Source organism: Equus przewalskii, chromosome 20 (genome assembly GCF_037783145.1).
Source record: "Equus przewalskii isolate Varuska chromosome 20, EquPr2, whole genome shotgun sequence".
NCBI lineage: Eukaryota > Metazoa > Chordata > Mammalia > Perissodactyla > Equidae > Equus > Equus przewalskii.
Window position 1 is genome coordinate 2,731,151 of NC_091850.1, and position 22,824 is coordinate 2,753,974.

Consider the following 22,824-nt stretch of genomic DNA (forward strand, 5'->3'; position numbering starts at 1 on the left):
ATGGAGGGTGCGGGAAACAGTGGGAGATGGCATAAAACTAACCGGCGTATACTGAGCACTGGCTTAGTTTGGGGGTCCCCCAGGAGCCGACCCTGAGACAAGGACTAGTGGACACGTGAGGGGTCCAGGAGGACTCCATGGGGGTTTGGGAAGTGAGAGGGAGGAAAGGAGCCCCGCAGAGGGTGCCGATGGGCAGAGTGTGGGAGGATGGGACAGTGAGAAGCATCCACTGGATACTAAGCGCTGGCCTGGCACATGGCACTAGCATTTCAGTGAGACCTGGGGCAGCTCTGTGACATACTGATCCCCTTTATAGATGGCAAATCTAAGTCACCTGCCTGCGTCACATAGCCAGGAAGTACCCAGAGCTGTGGGGCAGCCATCAGGGGCGGCGGTGGGGCCCGGAATCCGGGCTGGAGGTGTCAGCCAAATTAACAGGAGGAAGAGCCCAGACAGCTCCCCACAAATGGACCAGGGCCTCAATGGGTCTGAGCCTCAGTTTCCTCCTATATAAAATGGGACTAAAAATAGTGTCTAATCCTACAGTATCTCGCGAATCAACAGATGGTGCCTGGGAAAGGCGTATCCTGAAGAAGGGCTTGGCCAAGGAACCTCCTGCACGGCCATGCTGGGGTCTTCGTGACTGGGCAATAGAGAAGATCGGGGACCAGTGGTGACCAAGCCCGAGGGAAGAAGCCATCCGGGCGTGCAGCCAGGCCGAGAACGCCAGGACAAGGAGTGGGGCTGTGTCCCAGGGCGATGGGGAGCCAGGGCTGGTGTGAGCCAGACAGGATGGGTGTCAGAGCTGCGGGTGGCAAGCGCCGGGGACCTGTAGAGGAATGGCAGGTGGACGAGGGAGCGAAGATAAAACTCAGGACAGGGGCTGAGAGGCTCGCCTTCAGTCCTCACACAGAAAGACGATGGTAGTAATATTTGTCCCCTTCCACAGAAAAGCCCCTTCTCTCTTTGCCTCTGCCCTCACGGAATTCCGGGCCCGCGCGTGCGCGCAAGCAACGGGAATCCCCAGCTCCGCCGCACTGCGCGGGAGGGGGCGTGAGACGGGAGTTCCTGGCGCTCCCGGACCTCCACGCGCACGTTGCCAGGACGACCGGGCGGGGCTGCGGGGGCGCCGAGTACGCATAGCGCCTGCGCCGGAGCGCTCTCCTTCACGCGCCAGGGCTTTCCCGTCGCGCGCGCGTCGGGGAGAGAAAGCCGTGCTCAGCGCGCACGCGTCGACCCCCGCCCTGTGGGCCAGGGAATCCTCACCCGCCGCAGTGCGCACTGGGGGCGGGGCGGGGCAACCGGCTCAAACTGGAGTGGGGTTCGTTGAGGAGGTGGCGGGGTGGGAGTGCCACCCCGGGTCTTCCCGAGGTTCCCGCTCAGGCCTTCGCCGTCGCCTTGGCAACCCGGCTTGTGGGCCGCAGTGTGGGGGTGGCGGCGGCCTTGGGGAAGCCAGACGGCTCTGCGCCTGCGTGGGGCTCCGCGCCTGCGGCCGGGGTTCCCCCTCGTGCACCCTGGGGATGGGGGGAGGGTGCGGAGAGGGGAGGTGAGGGTGGGCGCCGAGGGAGGGGGCGAGCGCGGAGAGAGGGCTGTGGGGGAGGGGCGAATGGTGGAGGGAAGAGGAGGAGGGGTGGGTGCCGGAGAAGGTAGGGGAAACGAAAAGGGTGGGGATGACGAGGAGAGGGGTGCAGGGCAGGGAGGGGGAGGGGGACAACAAAAGAAGAGGGAGAGTAGGGGGAGCTTAGGGAGCAGTTAAGGGACACGGATAATGTGAGGGGGACAAAGAGAAGCGCATAAAGGGGACACGGCAGGTGTGGGGGGTGACGGGAGGGGAGGCTGGAGAGAGGGCAGACACCTTCAGGACAACCCCCCGCCCCCACCCCGCGCAGTTTGGCCTGGGGAGGGAGGGGGTTTGCTGCGCCAGCAGATCGCCACCTAGGGTTTCCAGATCAAGAAAAGAAAAAAAAAAGGCACCCAGTTAAACTTGACTTTCAGATAAACAAGGAACAATTTTTATTGTTAGAAGTCTGTCCCGTTCCGTGCCCTTTTATTTGGCAGTCCTCATCTCCGTCGCCTCCCCACACACCGCCTGTCCTTTGAGCCTTTGTGAAAGCCGCGGGGACCTCGCTGGATGGTGCCTTTGTCTCTCGCCTCCGGGGTGCCCCACAGCCCTGCACGCCAGGAGCCGTCCGGTGCCATCTCCCCTCCTGGCCTTGAACACCAGCCTGAGGTCGAGTCCCGGCCAGGCAGTGATGCGCAAAAGCGCGGCACCCACGCGCGCCTCCGAGCGCCTTCTCTCTCCCGCAACCCTCTGCCATGGGCATGGCCCTGCTGAGGTGACATGGCCCTGCTGAGGTGACATGTCCCTGCCTGTCCCAGCCTCCATCACCTCTTTCTCCCGAAACCACCAGGGCTCACTGCTCTAAGCCTGCGACCCTGGGAACCCCCACCCCGGCTCCCCTTCAATCTCTGGGCATATAAGCATACAGTAGGTGCTCGGAAAAAACATTGGAGGGTGATTTTATGGAGGCAAGCATTGGGGGGAGTGCTTGATTTTTCAACACTGATAGCTGCGTTTTCTCTCCCATGGGGGCACCTACCCTCTCTGGGCTTTTGTACCCTCCAACAGCGATTTTCCTTTTATCTTCCCCTTTGGTTTAAAAAAGTATAAGGTAATAAAATATTATGCAAAAGCTAATAACAGGGGAAAGGTCAGCCCCAGGGCTTCTCCCTCCCCCACTTCTCGTCTTTGCTCTTCATACTTATTTGCCAGCACTCAAAGAGTTACGCCTCGGGCCTGGCTTCTGCTGAACAGGCCAGGAACTCGGTCCCAGCCGATCACTTTTCCCAGTGGCGTGTTATTCTGGAAACTGCTAAGCAGACCAGATGGGGGGAACATGTGGGGCCCCTGACAGTGTTTGTGGTTTTGCTTCCTCCTGGATCTTTTGTGCCGTGTCCTAGGGGTGCTTTCCAGGGTGCTAGCTGGGCAGAGGGTGGTTCTGTCCCTTTATTTGGAGCTCCTAGGGTGGTGCTAGGTCAGAGCTGGCCTCATCAGCCAGGTCCCCATTACACCGGGCCTCACGTTCCCCTGGGGAAAGCAGAAGGTGAACAAGGGACCAGACCACACCAGGGGCTGAGGGCAGCGAGGACAGTAAACTAAACTGACATGCCCAGAGACGGGATGACTCTAGGCAGGAGGTGACATTGGACCAAGCTCTGAAAGACAATAGGGGGTGAAGAGAGCCAGGGCAGGGTGATCCTGGCAGAGGGAACAGCAGATGCAAAGGCTCTGAGGTTGGACCGGTTAGGACAGATGCTGGGCGTGGCCAGAGTGTGGCAGGCAGTCCAGGGAGACTGTGGAAGGGCTGAGATAACGTTGAAGTGGTAGTCGGACCACGCAGGACTTCTGCCGGGGGTGTGGGGGGGAGGCAGGCGAGTCAGGGTCCTCCTCTTGGTTCGAGGAGGAGGGCGCCAGTTGTGCAGGGCAGGGACGTGACCAGTCATATGAGTGAGGATGGAATTATGTGGCTGCGTCACAGAGAAGAGACAGTGGGGATAAGACGAGCTGTGGGACTGGGAGGGGCCTTCTGGGAGCTCCACAGGGCAATTGTGGGGTTCAAGGGCCAGGGACCCCCTCCCCACCGATACGCGCTTGTCACCGGTGGCTCCCGACCCTCCCTCCCTGTGTCCGACCTAGACGCGGGCCTCGGCCTCCCCCACGGGCGGGGCGTCCTCCCCACGGAGGTGGTGGCGCCCCTCTGTGGGCTCCCCGCGCTTCCCGCAGCCCTCAGGCTCTCACTCAGCCTCCATAATGCAGACCCCGGATGCCCCCGGCCGCTTTGTTCCCTTTCCCTCCGCTCATGGTCGCGGTCACGCTGGCGGCTCCCTCTGAGCGTGTCTCGAACACACAATGCGGGGGATGCGCTCCCAGTGGCCCCCAGCCCCGCCCGCACCGCGGAATCCCGGCTCCGGGACCCCGCCCAGCCCAGGGAGCGCGTACCTTTCTTGAGACGCTCTCGGCGACGGGTGGGGGGCATTTGGAGGGGGAGGGCTATTTTAGGAAAAACAACAAAAAAAAGGATGGAGGCTCATAGAAGCCTTCTGGCTCCTAAGAGGAAACCCACCTCATCCCCGGCCAAGGCAGAAGGTGGGTGGGGGTGCAGAGACGGGGCGGGGCAGCGGGGGTAGGGGGCGGCAAGGGAGAACCCGGTGGTCTGGGAGGGCGCCACGCTTCCCGGGGTGGAGCAGAAGCAGAACAGCAAAATGTAGCCGGTAGCCCCACAGACTCCCCAAAGCCGGAGGCACCCCAGAGGTGGGCGCTGTCCAGTCGCTGGAGGGAAACTGAGGCTCAGAAAGCGGCCTGAGCAGAGCCAAGGTCACGGGAGGGGCCGAGCCCTGGGCTCCCCCCCGCCTCACCCCCTAGTGACCCAGCCCCCAGGAGCAGCATTGTTCTCATTTGGCGGAATGACCTTCACAATCCCTCCGCCCGGGCCTCTGCCATTCACGGTCAGCGGGGTCCCCGAGTTGTGCAGGGAGAGGGGGGACGTCACAGCCCAACAACGACATAGAGAAGTTTTCTGTGGTTTGTTTTCTGGCCACCCCGGGGTCCCCCTCCCTCACTGGGACCTTCCAGCCTGGGCAACGTCACCGGCTGGTAGCCCGAAGCCTCTGGGTTCCCCCTGGACCTCCCAGGCCCCAGAGCGCGCTCAGCGGGGTGCGGGGGCTTAATTGCCTTCCCTTCCCCGGCTCCGCTCCTTCCCCGGACACTGGAGAGCGGCCCCCAGAGTGACAGGCGCTGGGCCCAGGCCAGGGGCTCCCCGCTCTGGGTCTCAGTTTCCCCATCTGTAAAATGAGAGCCGGGGGCCAGCGGCGGCAGAGAGGCCTCCCAGCTCTTGGCGCTTTCGCTAAAATTGGCTGGCACGCCTGTGGACGAGGGGGCTGGAGCGAGACCCGGAGGGGGTTCCCTCCACGCTGGGCGGGGGGCGGCGGGGCGCGGAGGGCGGCGAGCCTGGGATGGCGGGGGTCGGCTGGCGGTGGGGCGCGGCGGGGGGCGGCGGGGCGGGGCGGGGCACGGCGGGGCGTGGCGTGGGCCCGGGGGGCGGCGGGCGGGCGGGGGTCGGCGCTGCGGCGGCGCGCGCACCCTCGCGGCTCGCCCGCCCGGGCCGGCCGTGCACTTGTCTTCGCGCTCGGGCCGGGCGCGGGGCTCCGCGGCGGCGGCCGTCTCGTCTCGGCCGGTGAGTAGGCAGGGGGTGGGTCGCAGGGCACAGGACGCGGCGGGGCTCCCCTTCTCCTTGGTGGGCGGCTGTCGGGCAGGGTTTGCGGTCTCGGGGAATTCAAGGGGGAGCTGCGGGAGGGAGGGAAACTCCTCCGATTCCCCCATCCCCGAGCCCCGGGGCAGCTCCGGCCACCCCCGCCCCCGGACCTGGGAGGGAGGTTCTCCGCTCCCGGGATTGGGGATGCGGAGCCATCCCCAGCCGAGATGAAGGTGGTGGCATGGGAAGCCTCCCGCGCCGTCCTCAGCGGGGGAGGAAAGGACTGTCCTCGTCGCCCCCTCCCCTCACCGCCAAGCCTTTCTCTCTCTCCCGGTGTGTGGCGGGGATGCCCGGGCTGGCCCCGCTGCCTAGTGGAAGGGAACCCCCCACCTGCCAGCCCACTGTGCGTTGAAGCTCGTGCTCTGCTCTCTTCCCTAAGCTTCTTCCCCCTCCCACCCCGTCACTGACAGGGAGAGTGGCCGAGGCCCAGAGAGGGTTAGCGCTTAGCCAAGGTCACCCAGCTGGGCAGGGGCAGAACTGGCTTTGTGGCAGACTCACTAACCCCGGAATCCTGTTGATGGTGTCAGCCCTGCGGTCCTCTGCACCCTGCATTTAACGTTGAGGGTGGGGTGCGAGGGGCCTGTCTGGGGACCCTGCAAGTGGAAGAGGGTTCCTTAGTCTCCTCAAGTCTCTCTGCCCTGTGGGAGGCCATGGCTGGACCGAGCGAGAAGGGAGCCTCACTCTCCTCCAGCCTCCAGGGCGCTCGGCTCCCCCTAGTCCCCTTCCTAGCCCCCTCGGGCTCCCCAAGACCTTGAAGGACATGGGGGGAGGACTTCCAGAATAATCCCCACTCTGACGCACCCAACCCACTGGGTGACCTTGGACAGCCGCTCTGCCCTCCCAGGGCCAGAGTCAACTCCAGGGTTCTCCTGGCTGGAACAGGTGGCCCCCCTGAGCAGTGCAGGTGCCCACTGGCCCCACCCCAGACCCCTGGCGAAAGAAAGGCCAGCTGGGACGGCCCCAGCCAGCTGTGTTTCTCTTTGGAGTCTAGTCGCGCCCCCCACTCCTCCCCACCATGGGGCTGCCCTCTGTCCCCTTCTGCCCCCTCCTCCAGGGCAGGACCTGGTATGTGTGCTCAGAGGGGATTCTGGAAACTGCCCTGTATAGCCAGAGTGAATGCCATGAGTGAGCTCCAGGCCCGGGGCAGGGGCCGAGATGGGAGGACTTGGGGAGGCCGAGAATTGAGCTGGTTGGGCCGGGGATTCCTGACTCCTCCATCCTCACCCCAGCCCAGCCCAACCTCGCTCACCCACATCTCCTCACGGGGAAGGAAGTGGTGGGGACATGGGGAGAGGAGGGCAGGGAACAGCATGGGGAAAGGCAGATAGAGCCTTTAGTGTGCAGTGTCCAGTGGAAGGAGGTGGGGCCTCCGGGGAAGGGGCCTGGAATGGGGGAAAGGTGCCAGCTCGGGCTCAAGGAGGGCCCCGAGGGAGGAAACAGAACCCAGTGGGCAGACGGCACCCCTGATCTTAAGTTTCCTTAAAACTCACAAGGTCTGCCAGCTCGTGGGAGCACAGATCCACTCTAAAGACCACTGCGATCTGAGCTGTCAGCAGCCGGCCTCCTGGGGCCCTGCCCCCCCTGCACCCCGTGTCTGTCCTCACAGGCCGAGGGGGAAGCCAGGTGGCCACAGCCACTGCCAGCCATGTGGTAGCCCAGTGGGACCAAAGGGGACAGGCCCTTTGTTGGTGGCTCATCAGGGAGACCCCTGCACCCCAGGGTAAGTGGATCCCAGACTCGGATCACCTTTAGGGGTGGGGGCAGCTAACATAGGGGTTGGATAGAAAAACTGGTGACTTAAGAAAGTGCCAACCTTTGAAATAACGCTAACAATATAACAGTAATAATAATAATTCTGCTTTCTAGAGCCCCCCAGAGTCACTGTCCCCTTTCTCCCATCGCTGATGGTGGGGAATCTGCTCAGAGAGGCTAGGTGACCCGCCCAGTGTCACACAGCCTGAAGGGGGCAGTTGCACCAAGTGGAAGGGCCCCAACCCCCACAGTTTCCACCACCCAGCTCCCGTGGCCCCGCTCCCTGCAACAGCCCTTAGGGAACAGCTTCTTTGGTCCTTCCTTCCCCTGCAAACATTGACTGACATTCTAGGGTCAGCAGGGAGCTGCCGATGAGGGTGTGGGGAGGACAGAGGCACCAGTCCTAGATGTGTGGGGTCGGTTACTCCATCAACAAACACCAAGCAGTTACGGTGTACCAGACCCTGAGCTGGGCAGTGGGGACACGGTGGGTGCTGAGGTGGCACCAGGTCAGGTCTTGTGATATGTGGGGGGAAGACAATAAAACATAGTGATGTCTTAGAGAATGCCTGGGGGAGAGGGAAAGGGCAGAAGGGCCTCTCCAGGGAGGTGACCGTGAGCTGAGATCTGAAGGAGGAGGAGGAGATGGCCAGGCCAGAGCTGGGAGAACAGTGTACTAGGCAGAAGGAACAGTACGTGCAAAGGTCCTGAGGCAGAAATGACTTGGCATGTTTCAGGAACAGTGAAGAGGCTGGTGTGGCTGGAAGAGAATGAGGGAGGAGGAGAAAGAAGAAAGATGAAGGCAGGGAGGTCTGCGGACAGGGATTGAGGTGCAGGAGTGGACTGCAGAGCAATGGGGAGCCATGGAGGGTGTATGAGCAGGGGAGAAACATGGTCTGATTTATGATTTTCAAAAGCTCCTGTGGCTGCTGTGGAGAGCTGGGACTGTCAGGGCAGGAGTGGAAGTGGCAGAAGGCCAATAGGGGAAGCCGATGAGGCATCTGGGAAGAGTTGGCAGGGCCAGGACGAAGGTGGGCCTCAGGGATGGAGAGCAGCGGGCAGATTCTGGAACTGAGCTGGGCATGGAGGATGCGTGTGGTCAGGTTTTTGCCTGATGCTGAGGAACCGCAGGGAGGGAAGGAGGGATTCATTGTGCTGGGGGAGATCTGGGAGGGCATCCTGGAGGAGGTGTTCTTGCTCTTTGAACTGAGTCTGGAAGGGCAAGTAGGAGTTTGCTGGTGGCCAGCTGGAGCTGTGCCTGGGGTCTAATTGTACAGATGCCGTGAGGGCCTGGGGGAGCCACTGAGCACTTGGAATTAGGACAGATCCCTCCAGGGAGCCTGGCACAGAGTGGCCGAGAGTCACGGAGGCCAGGAAGGCACTTCTGAAATGGTCGAGGTTGTGATGAGAACAGGAGCGATGGGAGCCCCCAGGGAGCGCTTGCTGTGTGCCCGGCACATTTCATGGGGATTGGCTCCCTGGCCCTTCCCACTGCCCCTGGGGGCCCTCACTGCCCTGCTGAGGAAACTGAGGCTCAGAGAGGGACGGCCCCTTGTCCACGGCCACTGTAGGAGTGTCCTGGGGCTGCCGTCACAAAACCACACCCAGGGAGCTTCAAACAGCAGGAGAGTATTGTCTCTCACTTCTGGGGGCCGTAGTCTGCGTCGGGCGGCCGGCTGGCCACCACCCCGCGGAGGCTCAGGGGACGCTCCTGGCGTCCTTAGCTTGTGGCTGCGTCCCTCCAGTCTCTGCCCTGTCTTCACCTGGCCTTCTTGTAAGGACATTTGTTATTGGGTGAAGGCCCACCCTAGTCCGGGATGACCTCATCTTAGTTTAACGACATCTGCAAAGACCCTGTTTCCAAATAAGGCCACGTTCTGAGGTCCCGAGTGGACGTGCGTTTTGGAGGGACACTGTTCAAACCAGTACAGCCGCGGGGCCCCGGGGCCTGTGCCAGGCGAGGGCTGCAGGGGCGGGGAGGGAGGGGCCGCCGGGAGCGAGTTCAGCATAAGGGTGGACAGGCCGCGGTCCCGCTGGATGTGGGGTCACTGGGCAGGGAGAGTTAGTCTGGAGCCTTCCAGCTAGGAAGGAGGGAGGGGACACTGGTGTCTGGGGCGAGGGTACCACTGCCTGGACTGGACAGACTGCCATGGGGCAGGTCCCCTGGTGGGTGCGGACAGGCTCCAGGACCTCAGCTGCATTTGGGGGACTCCGTGCTTATGACAGAGCCGGTTCCCTGCCTCCTTGTCACCCCCAGGCTCGCACCTCCTCCTCCAGAGCAGGGCCTGAGGGCTCAGCGGGCTGCCACGGCGAGGCCCGTGGGTGCGGGTGCAGCCCCTCCACAGCCCCCGGCCCCGTTTCCTCTGCGGACTGTCTGTGAGGGCCGGTTGTATTTATTCGCTGACTCAACATCTTACCTTGCTGTCCTAAAACCGTGATTTGGGGCATTTTGTGTGTCGCCATCATCGCAGTATCCTCACCTCACAGTACAAGCGTTGCCTACAGGAGAGCCCAGTACATGCTGGCAAGTCAAAGGCTGCCCCCGTCCCTGTGCCCCTGAGAGCCGGGAGGAGCTCCCGGAGATGCCTGCCCAGCCCCCGGGCCTTCTTCTGCCTTCCTGCCAGGCAAGGCCACCGCCCCAAGGGGACCTACCCTCCCAACCCCCCCCCCACTCCCCCTCAGAGTCCTCCCACGCAGCCCTGCAGGGGGCACCCCAAGCGCCTCTGTGACTCGCCCCACCCCTCGGCCCCTTCCCTGCAGCCCCTGCTCTCCCGCTCTCCCTCCACTGCGCCCTCGGTGCCCTTGCTGTGCACTCTGCCAGGCACCCCTCTCCCCACTCCTCCAGGGCCAGCTCCTTGGCCCCTTTCCAATGTCACCTCTTCTGAGAGGCCTCCCCTGACTCCCCTAGTTAAAACCTCATCCCGGTTCCTAGTTTTGTCGACTTCACTGGATCTTTTTCCAGCGCTTTGGTCTGTTTAGCATTCTTACTGGTCCCTTATTTGGAAAGGGTTGTCTCCCTCTTTCTAGAAGTTCAGCTTCAAGAGGGCCGGGTTTGCGTCTGTCTCAGCCTCTGCATCCCAGCACCACACTCAGAGAAGGGGCTCTGTGGCCTGTGAATGGATGAACTGATGAATGTGCGAACGACGGAGCGCGCGTGAACACCTGCCCCACCCTGCTTCCCACAGTCACGGCGACTCAGGCTCCGGCCTCCTCCCAGGCAGCCCGTGTTAGACCCGGGATGGGTCTGAGATTTCTGTGGATGCCTGGCTAGGGGAGAGGGGGCCCGTCCATCGCCGCTCAGCCTCTGCCTCCGCGTCCCTCGGCTCCGTGAGCTTCTCCCAGGTCCCCTGAACCCAGACCCTCAGCCGCTGCCCTGGATTTGGGACCCAGCCTTCAAGCTCTAGGAGGAGGGGCCTCCTGCTCAGCGGCCACCCCTTCCCCTGCCCGGTGTGCAAGCCATTTCCCGGGGCGCAAGTCCTGGGGGCTTCCCAACCCACAAGTTCATTTGCAGGCTCCTCAGGTCCCTTCCAGCCAACCGTGGGCCAAGGAGAGACTATCTGGAATGGAGACTCAAGCAGCAACCCCCACTCGCAGCCTACCTCCGCCCACTCCCAACCCAGCCACCACACCCAGCCCTGTCTCAGAGGCAGGCCACGGGGCAGACGGGGCAGACGGGCAGGAGGCAGTTGGTCACCAGGTTGACCGTCCTAAGTTCGGCCCCTTTAAGGGGGTCCCTGATCCCTCAGTGCAGGTGAGCCCAAAGGGGAAAGAGGGATCTTTTCAGAGAGCGAAGGTGGGTGCAGAGCCTGGGCAAGGCAGAAGGCTGGAGGGGCCTCCCAGGGCTGTGGCCAGATGCTTTTGTGAATTTTGGGACAGTTACACGTTCGGCTTGAATTCAGAAAGCATCAGACGCTGCAGGGCCCCCACAGCAGGCTGCGCAGGCCGGGCTCCCCCCATGGCACAGCGTGAATGCTTTCCGTGGAGCTGGGACCGTAAGGAGGGGTGCAGGCTCGGCCGTCAGGGGCCAGGGCAGTGAATGCAGTGCAGGGATGTGTCCCATATCCCAAGGGAGACATGGGTGGCTCCATCAATGTTGTGCATTAGAGACAGCCCCCAGCCGCCCAGGCAGGGGAACAGCAAGTGCAAGACGTAGGGGTTGGAACAGGGGCCGAGGGGCGACGGGAGGGGCTGGGGGCCGGTGAGTGGATGGGGGTGCAGGACAGATGGCTGCTCCTCCTGCGTGCCTGAGCAGGCATCCCTTTAGGGTCACCATAACCCGATTCCTGGTGCCCTTGTGGACACGGCAGGGCATGGATGATCCCCAGGCCTTCGCTTCCCTAACGGTCATAGCCCTGGGCACTGTCACCATGACCAGGCCTTCCTCAGGCTGTCCCCGACAGGCTGGGATGAAGAACAGGCTCTTGAGACGACAGAACTGGAGTCGCATCTGCCAACCCTGGGCCATCATCCGGCCCTGCTCAGCCTCACCAGTGTCACTGGCTGACAGGACCACCCCCTGCTCACTCACTCATTCGCTCCAGCTATTTTTCTGGACACGGCAGAGGAAACAAAACAGATCAGCTGCCCTGAGGCAGTGACGAGCGGTCAGATGCTCCTGACCGGGGCCAAAGCTCAGTGCGGGAAGAAAACAGATGGGGGGCTGGGAGACAGATGAGGGGACCTGCTGCCCCAGGAGCCTCCAGGCTGGGGAGCACGGAGCCAGATGCAGTCACCCCCGGCCGGGCAGGAGGCAGGGGACAGGGTGAGGCTGAGCTAGTGAGGCTGCCTGGGGGCGGAGGAAAAAAGGGCTCCCCACCTCCCAGTCCCCCAGGCTCCTCCCAGCCACCATTAATGTTGAATGAATGTCACCCAAGGCCACCCTCAGTGCCAGGGGAAAAGGGCACAGTTCCCCATTCTGGGGACCCCCCAAATAGCCTCCTGCTGTCCTGCCATCCTGCAGTTGGTTTTGGGAGTGAGGACTGGGGAGAGGCTGAGTCCCAAAGAAGGTGGCCTTGAACCATCTCCCCAGTAGGCACCCCTTACCCCTGGCAGCCCCCACACCCAGTTTCTAGGCACTCCCTACTGGGTAACATCCTGCTGCCCCACCCTAAGCCTCTCCTGCACGGAGCAGACGTCTGAGGAGGTCATTTCAGGAGGGAGGTGTCCGGTTGCTTTGCAAAGTTGTCCCCTTGGCAGGTGCGCATGGCACCATCAGCCCCCAGGCGCGCCAAGGTTGAGGGGCCCAATTTTGGGAAAGGGGTGGCTAGGAGTTCCTGAGGACTGTCGGGGGGGTCTGTAGTTGTTGCTTCGGTAAGGTCCCCTCCATGGCGCGGGGCAAGCGGGCGAGTGTGAGGACCAGTCCTGCGCTGCGGGGGCGAACCTGGCTCCCGGGAAGGAGGGACCTTTAAATCTGGGCGGAGCTTGCGGGGTCGCCGTGGGCGGGGCCAACCCGGGCTCGGCCAATCGGCGAGGCCGTCCGCGCCGCGCCGCCGCCTCCTCTCCCGGCCCGCGCGGGCGCTCGCCCCCCGGCCGGGCGGCGCACAGGGCGGCGGGGATGCGCCCGGGCCCCGCGCCCGCCCGCTGCTGCCCGCCCAGGGCCCCCCGGGGTCCACGGCCGCGCGGGACCCTCTCCCCTCCAGCGTCGTACGCTCGCCCGAGTCGAGCAGGGCAGGTACGGGGTGGGATGAGCAGGGGCACCCGGGGTGGGATGAGCAGGGGTACCCGGGGAGGGAGGCACCCCTCCCGGAGGGAGACGCGGTTTGGGGCAGAGGTCAGGTTTCCGTGGGGTCTGGAACCCAGGCGACACGGGGAGGGGGGATGTGTGTCTGTGCACTGCCGAGTGGGTGAAGATTCACGGACCTCTGTAGGGGGAGGACACTGGGTTCACTTTTGGGATGGGCCGAGCAGTGAGTCTCCGAACTCCAGAGATACGGGGTCGGGGGGAGACTCTCCAGAGAAGGGAGCTCTCAGGGTGGAGGCAGTGACCCCAGACTGACCTGAGGATGGAAGCGACCAGACCCTCACCGGGGCCCCTAGATCCAGCACTTAGGAGCACCTGACAGGGGTCAAGGAGCTGGGTCTTCCAGCTCTACCCAGAGAGGTGGGGCTGCCCAGCACAGGGCACTGCGCCTGCTGTCCTGGAGGGTGGGGCGCAGATGTGAGTGCTGGAGGCTGGGGGCTGAACCAGAGACGCTGATGAGGACGGGAGGGCGCAATCCGAGGGGTGGCCACTGGTGGAGGTAGCTGGGGCAGGGCAGGGCAGGCTGATTGCCACCTGCGGGCTGCAGGCAGGTCCCTGACGGTGGTTGGCCTGGGGGATCGTTCAGTCAGCCCGCGTCTTGCTGCCCTGCTCCAGGGCAGCGGGTGGGATCCTGGCCCCCTGCAGCGCTAGGCCCTGAGAGTGCTGGGAGGGGGTGTCCTGGGTCCTGCCCCACCCTCCACAGGGCCACATGACCCACTTCTCGCCCACACATCCTGGAAGACTGCAATGTGCTGCTGTGCTCCAGGTTCCTGGGGGCGGTAGGGTGGGCATTTCGCCCCAAGGGAGACTGACGGGCAGGGGGCACCTTCTCCTGGTCCAGCTCTGAAGGACAGAGCATGGTGTCAGGCGGTGGCGTACCCGTGGCCAGGTGCTAAGCATTTTCCACGAGAGAGCTCACTCTGTTCTGGCCACCAGCCCTGCTGGGTGGGCACCAAGACGCCTTTATTGAAGAAGCAACTGAGGAGGGAACAATGACTTCATCCTGGCTGGGGTGCCTCATGGTCCCTCCTAGGCAGCCACTGTAACCAACTCATCATTTGTAAAAGGCTCACGAGAGGACCTGTGGGGTCTGGCCGGTTTCTTTCACTTCCTGTTGGGTGGGAAAGCTCAGAGGAGCCAGCCACCCTACTCCCTGCCTCCTGCCCACCTGCCTCTGCTCCTCAAGAGCCCTCCTGCGTCCCTTCTACCTCACTTAGCCCACAAGCTTCCCACGGTGTCTCCTGGGATGGCTTGAAAGGGAGGACTCTGCTCCTCCCTGACGCTGGCCTTCAGGGAACGGAGGCCTGGTGCCCGCAGACACATAGACAGTTTTGGTCATTCCAGGGACCCTCAAAACCAAATGCAGCCCACAGGTGTTTCTAACCTTTCAGGGGAACTCCTTGATGAACCCAGGGCCTTCACCCAGGAAAACACACTCCTTCTTGGACGTACAGACCTTGGCTGGGGTCTCAGAGGGCCTCGTGGTTCTTTGGGAATCCCTGAGGGTCCCAGGGACCCCAGCATCACGCCCAGGTTGCAGGGAGGGAGGGAGAAGTGGGCCTGGGAAGGGGTGCGTGCGGTCTCTTGTCCCCAGGGCCCTCTGGTCCCACTCAGCCTTTGGAAACAGCCTGCCCGCTTCTGTAGGATCTGAGGCCAGCCGCTCGCTCTCTCCATTTGTTCTGCGGTCGTGGGAGGGGTCGGGTGCCTGTTGTGCCTGTTCCCTGAGCTCTGGGGGCTCCTTGAGGGCAGAGCCAGGCTGGCTCCCCTTCCAGATGGCAGCTCGTCTGGGCTGGGCAGGTTCTGCCACCCTCTGCCCCAGAGAGCAGTAACTTAGTCCCTGCCCCGCCTGGCTGTGTGATCTTAGGCAAGGTGCTGAGCGTCTGAGCCTTGTCTCCCATCTGTAAAATGGGAGCAGGAACAACCCCTGCGTCATTGAGCGGCAGTGGGAAGTAAGCTGGGTGATTCTGTTCAAGGACTCGGCCCACATTAAGCGCCAGCACATGCTAACTTGACGGCACGGGAGGGCCTCCACTCCTCGGCCTTCCCAGAAGCCACCTGCTGCCTGTTCCCACTCCCCACACCTCCTCCCTGCCCAGGGCACCTTAGGACGCGGCTGCCAGGCCAGGAGGAGCGTGGCAGACACTCGGCTGGATTTGGCCTGTGCGTCGGGCGGCTGAGTCACAGCCCCAAATTGTGTCTCCATCGGTGCATTTCAGAAGGTCATCTGCAGTGCCCCCACCCCCCCCCAGTCCTGGCTGCCGGGCCACCCGCCTCCTGCCTGTACCCCCGAGCTCCAAGTGGGGACCTTCTCCACCTTCAGGAGGGTGGTGGGAGGGGTGCCTGGGGTTTCCTCGTCTCCTGGGCGAGGGCAGGGGCTGGGGCTGCTGTGAATATCCTGGTGGCAGGCAGGGGCTGAGCCCAGGAGGAGAGTGGCACCCAAGTGTTCGTCAGGATGGGAAGAGAAATCAGGGCCGAGATCAGCCTTATAAACTGTGAAGTGCTGGGCCTGCAGGATACCAGCCCATGCAAACTGTGAAGTGCTGAGGCTGCAGGAGGCCTGGCCTTGTAAACTGTGAAGTGTCAGGCCACAGGTGGCCACGGCTGGGTTGATGTGATGGGTGGGAGCAGTGAGGGAGGGGACAGGGCTAAGACTCTCCCCCTGCCTGGAAGAAATGTTTCTGGTGCTCTTGCTGTGGGCTGTTACCAGCGTCTGGAGGTGTGGTGAGTGGGACAGACACTGTCTGGGGGCGCCAGACAAGGGCACAGGCAGCCTGCAGTACGTCTGGTGGCCACCCTGGCCAAAGTGGCCTTTGTCCTGCCCAATAGCATGGGTCATCTTGGCATGTCCTGATGTGACAGTTTCCGTGTCTGTCACCCCCAGAGCGTGGTGTCAGGGCCGAGAGGGGTCCTGTCTGTACACACCCCTGTCCAGGTCTGGCACGTAGGGGCGCCCAGGGCATGCTGGCCTGGCCTTTTCAAAAGGGACAACACTTGGCCTGCTGCCCAGCTTGCTGGGCAAATCCAGGAGGCGGCTTTGTCCAGAATCTGCCCTCAGAGGAGGTGGGCCCTTCATAGTGTGGTGCCTCAGTTTCCCCATGTGTAAAACTGGCCACATCCCAGGACCCCCTTCTTGGGAGCAGTGTGAGGATTAAGGAGAAAATCTGTGTGAAGGACGGAGCCTGGCGTGAAGTAGGCGTTCAGTAAATGTCGGCGGGGTGGCAGCGAGGGGCGTGCGAGGCTGAGTCAGTGCGCTGGGGGGACGCGGGCCGGCCAGGGAGGGTCTGGCAGGTCAGGACCCAGGAGGCTGGACCCCAGGCAGCTTCCTCATGCGCATGTCACTGTCATCGAGGTCCCTGCTCTTGCACGTGACGCTGCCCTGTACAGGGGCACAATCTGAATGTTGGGGCAATCAGGCAGTCTGTTCCTGGGAGCCTGGTGGGGAAACTGAGGCTGGCCCGAGGTCACAGGGCTGGGCCAAGCATGCCTCGCATGGCCCTGCAGCATGGGTTCTGAGCCCTGAAAGGTAAATCCTGGATTGCCACAGTGGTCTTGGAGTCTGTGTGGAGGGCACGGTCCCTCTGCCCAGGCAGGAGGGAGCTGAGCATCTTGTCACCACAGCCTTGGTCCCTAATGTCCCCTCGGCCATACCAGGTACCTGCATAAGTGTGTTCAGGCCTTTGGACAGCTCCTGAGGAGCAGCCAGAGGCTCAGCAGAGCAGAGGCCACTCTTCTGGGAGCCTGGGCTCAGAGGAGACAAGCCCACGGTGGAAGCTCCTTGTGCCCACACACTTACATGGCTTCTCGTCCTCCCAGGCGAACCTGCCGGCAGATTCCATCTCCATCCCGAGGGGCTCAGAAGTGTGTACTGAGGGCCAGCTCTGTGCCAGGCATTGTTCTAGGTACTTGGAGACACTGAAAGTCAGTGGGCAAAGGTCTAGTAAGAGGGTGTTCCAGGAAAGGGCACAGCAGGTGCAAAGGCCCTGAGGCACGACCAAGCTTATTGGGATCCAGTGCTGGGGAGGTCAGTGTGGCTGGAAGAGAGTGATTCTGGGGAGAGTGAGAAGGATGAGGTGGGTGGGAGCCAGACCACAGGGGCCTCCTGACCGCAGTGAAGAGGTTGGTTTGTATGCAGCAGCACTGGGGAGCCATGGGAGGGCTTTGAGCAGGCGAGGGTCATAGGCTGACTTAGATGTTTCTGGGATGGCGAACCCACGTGTCAGGCACTCTGGATTCATGGCCTCCTGAGTTTCCGAATGTTCTGGGGTGGTGGGAATGGTCCCTAGCCCTCTGGTCGGTTGGCGAGGCCCTGACAGGACCATGTCTCCCGTGCCCCTACAGGTGAGCGCAGGAGCCCAGCCGCTGAGCCATGCCGGGCCCCAGGCAGCCTGTCGCGAGCCCAACCCCGGCGCCCACATAGTCATGAACAGCCACAGCCACAACGGCTGCGGGGGGCGGCCGCTGGGCACCGGGCTGGGTGTCCTGGGCCGAGACCCTCCGGACCCTGAGGCTGGCCGTCCCCCGCCGCCCGCGCATGGCCCGGGCCTCCAGGTGGTGGTGGCCAGGAGCGAGCCGGCCCAGCCCTCACCCGGCAGCCCCCAGGGGCAGCCCCAGGAGCAGGAGGAGGAGGAGGACGATGAAGAGGACGAGGCGGGCAGGCGGAGGGCCTCCAGGAAGCCCCTGAGTGCGGGCCACCGCCTGGGCCACCGCCGGGCGCTGTTCGAGAAGCGGAAGCGGCTCAGTGACTACGCCCTCATCTTTGGCATGTTCGGCATCGTTGTCATGGTGACCGAGACGGAGCTGTCCTGGGGGGTCTACACCAAGGTAGGCGCCACCCTTCCCCTGGCACGGGGGAGGCCCCGCTGAGCCCGCCCAGCTCCCCGTGGACCACGCCCAGGAGAGGCGGGGCGTCCTGGGCAGGCCCTGGAAGTGGGGAGCTGTGCAGGGCGTGGGGGTCCTGGGCCTCCCACTGGGCCCCCTCCTGGGAGTGGCAGAGAGGCCGCAGATGGGGCGGAAGGTGCCAGCCCACTCCTTCTGCCCTGTACCAGGGGGCCACACCCTGGCTTAAGGTGGGGAGGGGGCTGCCCCCCTGACTGGGGCCAGGGAGCAGAGAAAGAGCTTCCCCCTTCGAGAGTGGCCGTGGCCTGGTCACGAGCCTGACCGCGGGTCCCCGAGTGTGTGCGCAGATGGAGAGAGGTCAGGGCCGTGTTAACCCATAAACTGTGCATGCCGGGGCCCCAGGAGGCCATGCTTTATAAACTCTCAAGTGTTGTGTCTGCCTGAGGCCAGGCCTTATAAGCTGTGAAGTGCTATGTCTGCATGAGGCCAGGCCTTATAAAGTGTAAAGCGCTGGGCCTGCCTTGCCGTCAGCCCAGACCCAAGGCACAAGGACAGGAACAGAACTCCCTGGCAGGGCGGGGGTCTGGGCTGCGCCTCCCACGTTGCTCTCTTTGCCCAGGAGTCCCTGTACTCATTTGCACTCAAATGCCTCATCAGCCTCTCCACGGCCGTCCTGCTGGGCCTGGTCGTCCTCTACCACGCCCGCGAGATCCAGGTCAGTGCCCCCCCGCCCCCCCCCCACCCCCCCAGTCATAGACACATAGACAGACTTCTCCGGGAAGCCACCTTTAAGGCACTCTAGGTTTCTCTGGGACAGGAGGCATGTGCGCTTTAATTTTCATTGATTACCAGAAAAAGATAGGGCGGCACGGATAGGGAGCTGCGCTGGGCCTCTGGGCTCTTGGAGGTTTGGCGCCGCAGACAGTGTGTGTAGCCCCAGGCTCCTTTCGTAGTCCCTTGGACCCCAAATTTTGAAAGATTTGTTATGTACCAGGGAGTTGGTTTTCTTGTTTTGGGGACCGATCAAAACCAGCTTTGGCCGAGGGAAAGTCCAGGTCGAGGCATACGGGGCAGGGGTGCCCCCAGTGGGCTGACGTCGCCCAGGTCTGGCGCGCAGTAGGGGCCCTGGATGTGGCCGGGGCTGGTGGGGAGGGAGGCAGCCCTGAAGTTGCGGGCGCGGCTCTGGGGACAGTCCGCGGTGACGCCAAAAGGTGCGAACGACCCAGATGTGTGTCAGCTGGTGTTGAGCATGCCAGATGTGGCCCACCCCACAGCGGCATGTTACTCTGTTACTCGGTCAAAGAAAAAAGAAGAATGCGGCTCTGTATGAGCCACTGGGGCTGCCCTAACAAAGTTCCACAACTGAGCAGCTGGAACAGCAGACACGTCCCCTCCACCGTCCTGGAGGCCGGGGGTCACGGATCAGGGGCCGCAGGGCTGCTGTCTTCCAAGGCCCTCACGTTGGCCTGGGGACAGCCACCTCCTCGCCCTGTCCTCACACAGCCTGCCCTCTGTGCGTGCCCATCCCCGTCTCCTCCTCCTGTTAGGAGGACACCAGTCACCTTGGATCAGGGCCCATCCCTGTATGACCTCAGTTAACCTTAATCACCTTTTTTTTTTTCTTTTGAGGAAGATTAGCCCTGAGCTAACTGCTGCCAATCCTCCTCTTTTTGCTGGGGAAGACTGGCCCTGAGCTAACATCCGTGCCCATCTTCTTCTACTTTATACGTGGGACGCCTACCACAGCATGGCGTGCCAAGCAGTGCCGTGTCCACACCCAGAATCTGAACCGGCGAACCCCAGGCCACCAAAGTGGAACGTGTGCACTTAACCACTGTGCCACCGGGCCGGCCCCCTTAATCACCTTTTTAAAGGCCCTGTCTCCACATACAGTCACATTGGGGTTAGGGCTTCAACATGGGAATTTTGAGGCCACACAGTTCTGTCCATAACACTGCACCCTCTGGCCCATCCCCAAATTCACGTCCTTCTCCCGTGCAAGATGCAGTCGCCTCGTCCTGGCGGCCCCAGAGCCTTCGCCCATCCAGCGTCAACTCCAGTCCACAGTCTGATTTCAGTATCGTTTTAGTCCGATATGGGGGGACGGGGAAGTTCCTCTCCAGCTGTAAGCCAAACAGGTCACGTTCTTCCAAAATACCACAATGGGACAGGCGTGGGGTAGATGTCCCCATTCCAGAAGGGAGAACTCCAAGAGAAGAGAGGAGTGACGGGTCCTCAGCGAGCCCAAGAGCGAGCAAGGCAAATCCTGTTGGATTTGAAGTCTCCAGAATGGCCCTCCTGGGCTTGAGGCTCTGCCTCGGGTCCCTGGGTGCTGGGCGGCGGCCGTGTGCCTGCCTTGGTCCCTTGCACGATGACCGACGCTCCCGCGTGTCCCGGCCGATGTCAGGGCTCCCACCCTGCGTGGCTGAGTAGCAGTCCTGTGTGTGACAGACCGCACTGTGTTCACCTTTCCCCCGCCGGGGGGACGCTCGCGGGCTCTCCGCCTTGGCAGCTGTGACCAGTGCTGCCGTGACGGTCGTGTACGAGGGTTTGCCCCGCTCTGCGCTCATTTCTCCGCGCATATAGGCAGGAGTCGGGTGGGGGTCCACTGGTAGCTCTGTCGCGGTCCTGGGGAAGCCCCATCTGTCACCTGTTGGGTTGAACGGTGGCCCGAGAAGTAGGGAGTCCCCCCCGAGGCCGTGTTTCTCCAGAAGCTGAGCGGTGGGGGTTCGGGTGGGGTCTCGCCGGGGGGCCGGGGTGTGTGTCCCAGACCCGCGCCGTCCTCCGCAGCTGTTCATGGTGGACAACGGGGCGGACGACTGGCGCATCGCCATGACGTGCGAGCGCGTCTTCCTCATCTCCTTGGAGCTGGCCGTGTGCGCCATCCACCCGGTGCCTGGCCACTACCGCTTCACGTGGACGGCGCGGCTGGCCTTCACGTACGCGCCGGCGGCGGCCGAGGCCGACGTGGACGTGCTGCTGTCGGTGCCCATGTTCCTGCGCCTCTACCTGCTGGGCCGCGTGATGCTCCTGCACAGCAAGATCTTCACGGACGCCTCCAGCCGCAGCATCGGCGCCCTCAACAAGATCACCTTCAACACGCGCTTCGTCATGAAGACGCTCATGACCATCTGCCCGGGCACCGTGCTGCTCGTCTTCAGCATCTCCTCCTGGATCATCGCCGCCTGGACTGTGCGGGTCTGTGAGAGGTGCGCCCCCCGGGAGCCCCCGCCCGGGCCCCTCCCCCTGCCCCCGACCCCGGCGACCCCATGCCCCAGGGCCCCCCGGCCAGCGCGTCCAGCCCCCTGACCCCTGTGAGAACCTCCCCCCATTCCTGGCCTCATCACATGCAGCCCCCGAGTCCCTGGGGCTCCAGCTTTGTGACCCCAGCCTCCCCCGGCCCCCAGCCCACTCACACCCTCTGGGACCCCAGCCCTCTCCCCTCCCCCTGCCCCAGGGGGTCTTAGGCTCCTCTTTCTCCCGCTGCTCTACTGCGGGCAGCTGACCTCTGACCTCCACCTCTGACCTCTGGCCCAGGGTGGTGGAGGCAGCAGGAACAGGAGTACTCCCCTCTGCCTGTCTCCCCCACAATTTAACCTGCTCTCCTTCCCGCCTCTGCCCGCCCCGCTGGACTGTAGGGAAAACATGTGAGTCTGCCGGAGTTTAAGATTAGCCACTGCAGGGGGGCTGGGGAGGGAGGCGGGTGGCCCGCTGGGCGTCCTTAGTGTCCTTGTCTCCGGGTGGGGGACAAGGGGCGTAGCTGTGGTGTCTCGCTCTAGCAGCTAACCCCGGGCTTGGGTGTCTCCTCCAAGGGTCCAGTGGGTCTGGGCTGAATGACCCCTGCCGGGTGAAGACCCTGTCAGGCTTTGCCCTGAAGAGCCCTGGAAGGTGGCTGGCTGTCAGCCCAGCTTAGAGATGGGAAAACTGAGGCTTTGGGGGCAAAGGGACTTTTCCAAGGCCTGACTCCTGCTCCTTTCCAGAGACCCTGGGGGCTCCCGGAGACGGGGGAGCTCCCACTGGGCCTCTGAGGGCGACGGGGTGCCTTGTCCCAGAGGGGGTCTCTCCTGCTTGTGCCTAGCTGGGGAAGGCCCTGGAGGGATCTGTGGTGGGTGGTACTGGCACCGGGCTTCCTTGGGGGTCCCTGGGCTAGACACCCCACCCTGAACCCCAGGTCTCACCCCGTCAAGCCCCCTGTCCACAGCCCCGGCCTCAGCCTGACGTGAGGCTCACGGGGGTGTGGGCCCAGCTCTTCCTGTCATAAGGCTTACTAGCCAGGGGTCACACGGGGTCTCCTTGGACCCCTGAAGTGCCCCATGCCAGTTCCAACAGCCCATCCCCACCCCATCAGGCAGGGTCAGGATTGGGGTCTGGGCAGTGAGAGAAGGGTGCTCCTCCTCAGGCATCCCTGAGGTCCAGGCTGGGTCATTGCAGGGGTCCCAGGGGCCGCATTCTGAGCCCAGGGCCGCTGCTTGATGTCCCCTCGCCTGCCTCACTCTGCTCCCCCGTCTCCTGCACGCCCCCCAACCCAGTCCCGGGTGGTCCTGCTGCACCCGCTGGGACTCCAGCCAGCCTGGGGCTGCCCACCCGCTGCCAGAGACCCCTCTCCTCCTGCCTCCTGGGGGCGGGGTGCTGGTCTCCCGAGAGCCGGAGGCTGGGGCAACTTGGGGCTCAGGTGCCTTGGTAAAAGAGGAGCTTCCGTCCCTGGTCCCCCTTACCCAGCAAGTAGCCTAGAAGCCCCAGCTGGAGGGGCCTGGGATGGCATCCACCCCCTGCAGATGGAGACCCCAAACATCAGGCCTGCTGGGAAGGCCTTTTGGGGTTTCCATCTCTTTCCCCTGTCGAGCCCCCGACTCCAGCCCCATCTGCCTGGAACAGCCCTGCCCCAGCAGGGCCCCGTCCACCGTGCCACCTCAGCTGACCTCTAACCTTGAACGCCTGCCCCAGGGAGGTCTCCATGCCATGGGCATCAGATGGCTTGAGGTCTGGCACGGAGGGAGCCATCTGTAAAGGCTTCTGCCCCTGCGCGCCCCCCCCCCCCAAGCTGGAGGGGCTTTGCAGGCTGGGAAAGGGCTGGAGCAGACCTCGAGCCACCCCCAGACCCAGAGGGCCGCCCCCTCAGCCCCCAGCTGGGCTGAGCACAGGCAGAACCCATTCATATCCTGTGTGACCAGGACAAAATCATGT

The 22,824-nt window shown here is 63.2% G+C and overlaps 1 protein-coding gene across 21 annotated transcripts in view; it reads left to right on the forward strand.

Annotated features, from left to right (window-relative positions):
• The first annotated feature begins 3,964 nt into the window (after positions 1 to 3,964).
• The window catches only part of KCNN1 (potassium calcium-activated channel subfamily N member 1), a 31,079-nt gene continuing 12,219 nt past the window's right edge, over positions 3,965 to 22,824 (forward strand). For 7 of the 21 annotated variants that reach the window (XR_011530530.1, XR_011530529.1, XR_011530532.1 and 4 more), the window contains exons 1-4: positions 12,559 to 12,735; positions 17,143 to 17,625; positions 18,260 to 18,355; positions 20,431 to 20,849. Coding sequence is in view for 12 of the 21 variants with exons in the window: in XM_070587395.1 (XP_070443496.1) it covers positions 12,619 to 12,735; positions 17,143 to 17,625; positions 18,260 to 18,355; positions 20,431 to 20,849 (1,115 nt within the window). In the remaining 9 variants the exon portion in view is untranslated. Of the gene's footprint in view, positions 4,148 to 5,095; positions 5,235 to 6,805; positions 7,033 to 12,557; positions 12,736 to 16,617; positions 16,704 to 17,142; positions 17,626 to 18,259; positions 18,356 to 20,430; positions 20,850 to 22,824 lie in introns of those variants that run through there. The other 14 variants (XR_011530537.1, XM_070587402.1, XM_070587407.1 and 11 more) reach the window with 10 other exon arrangements.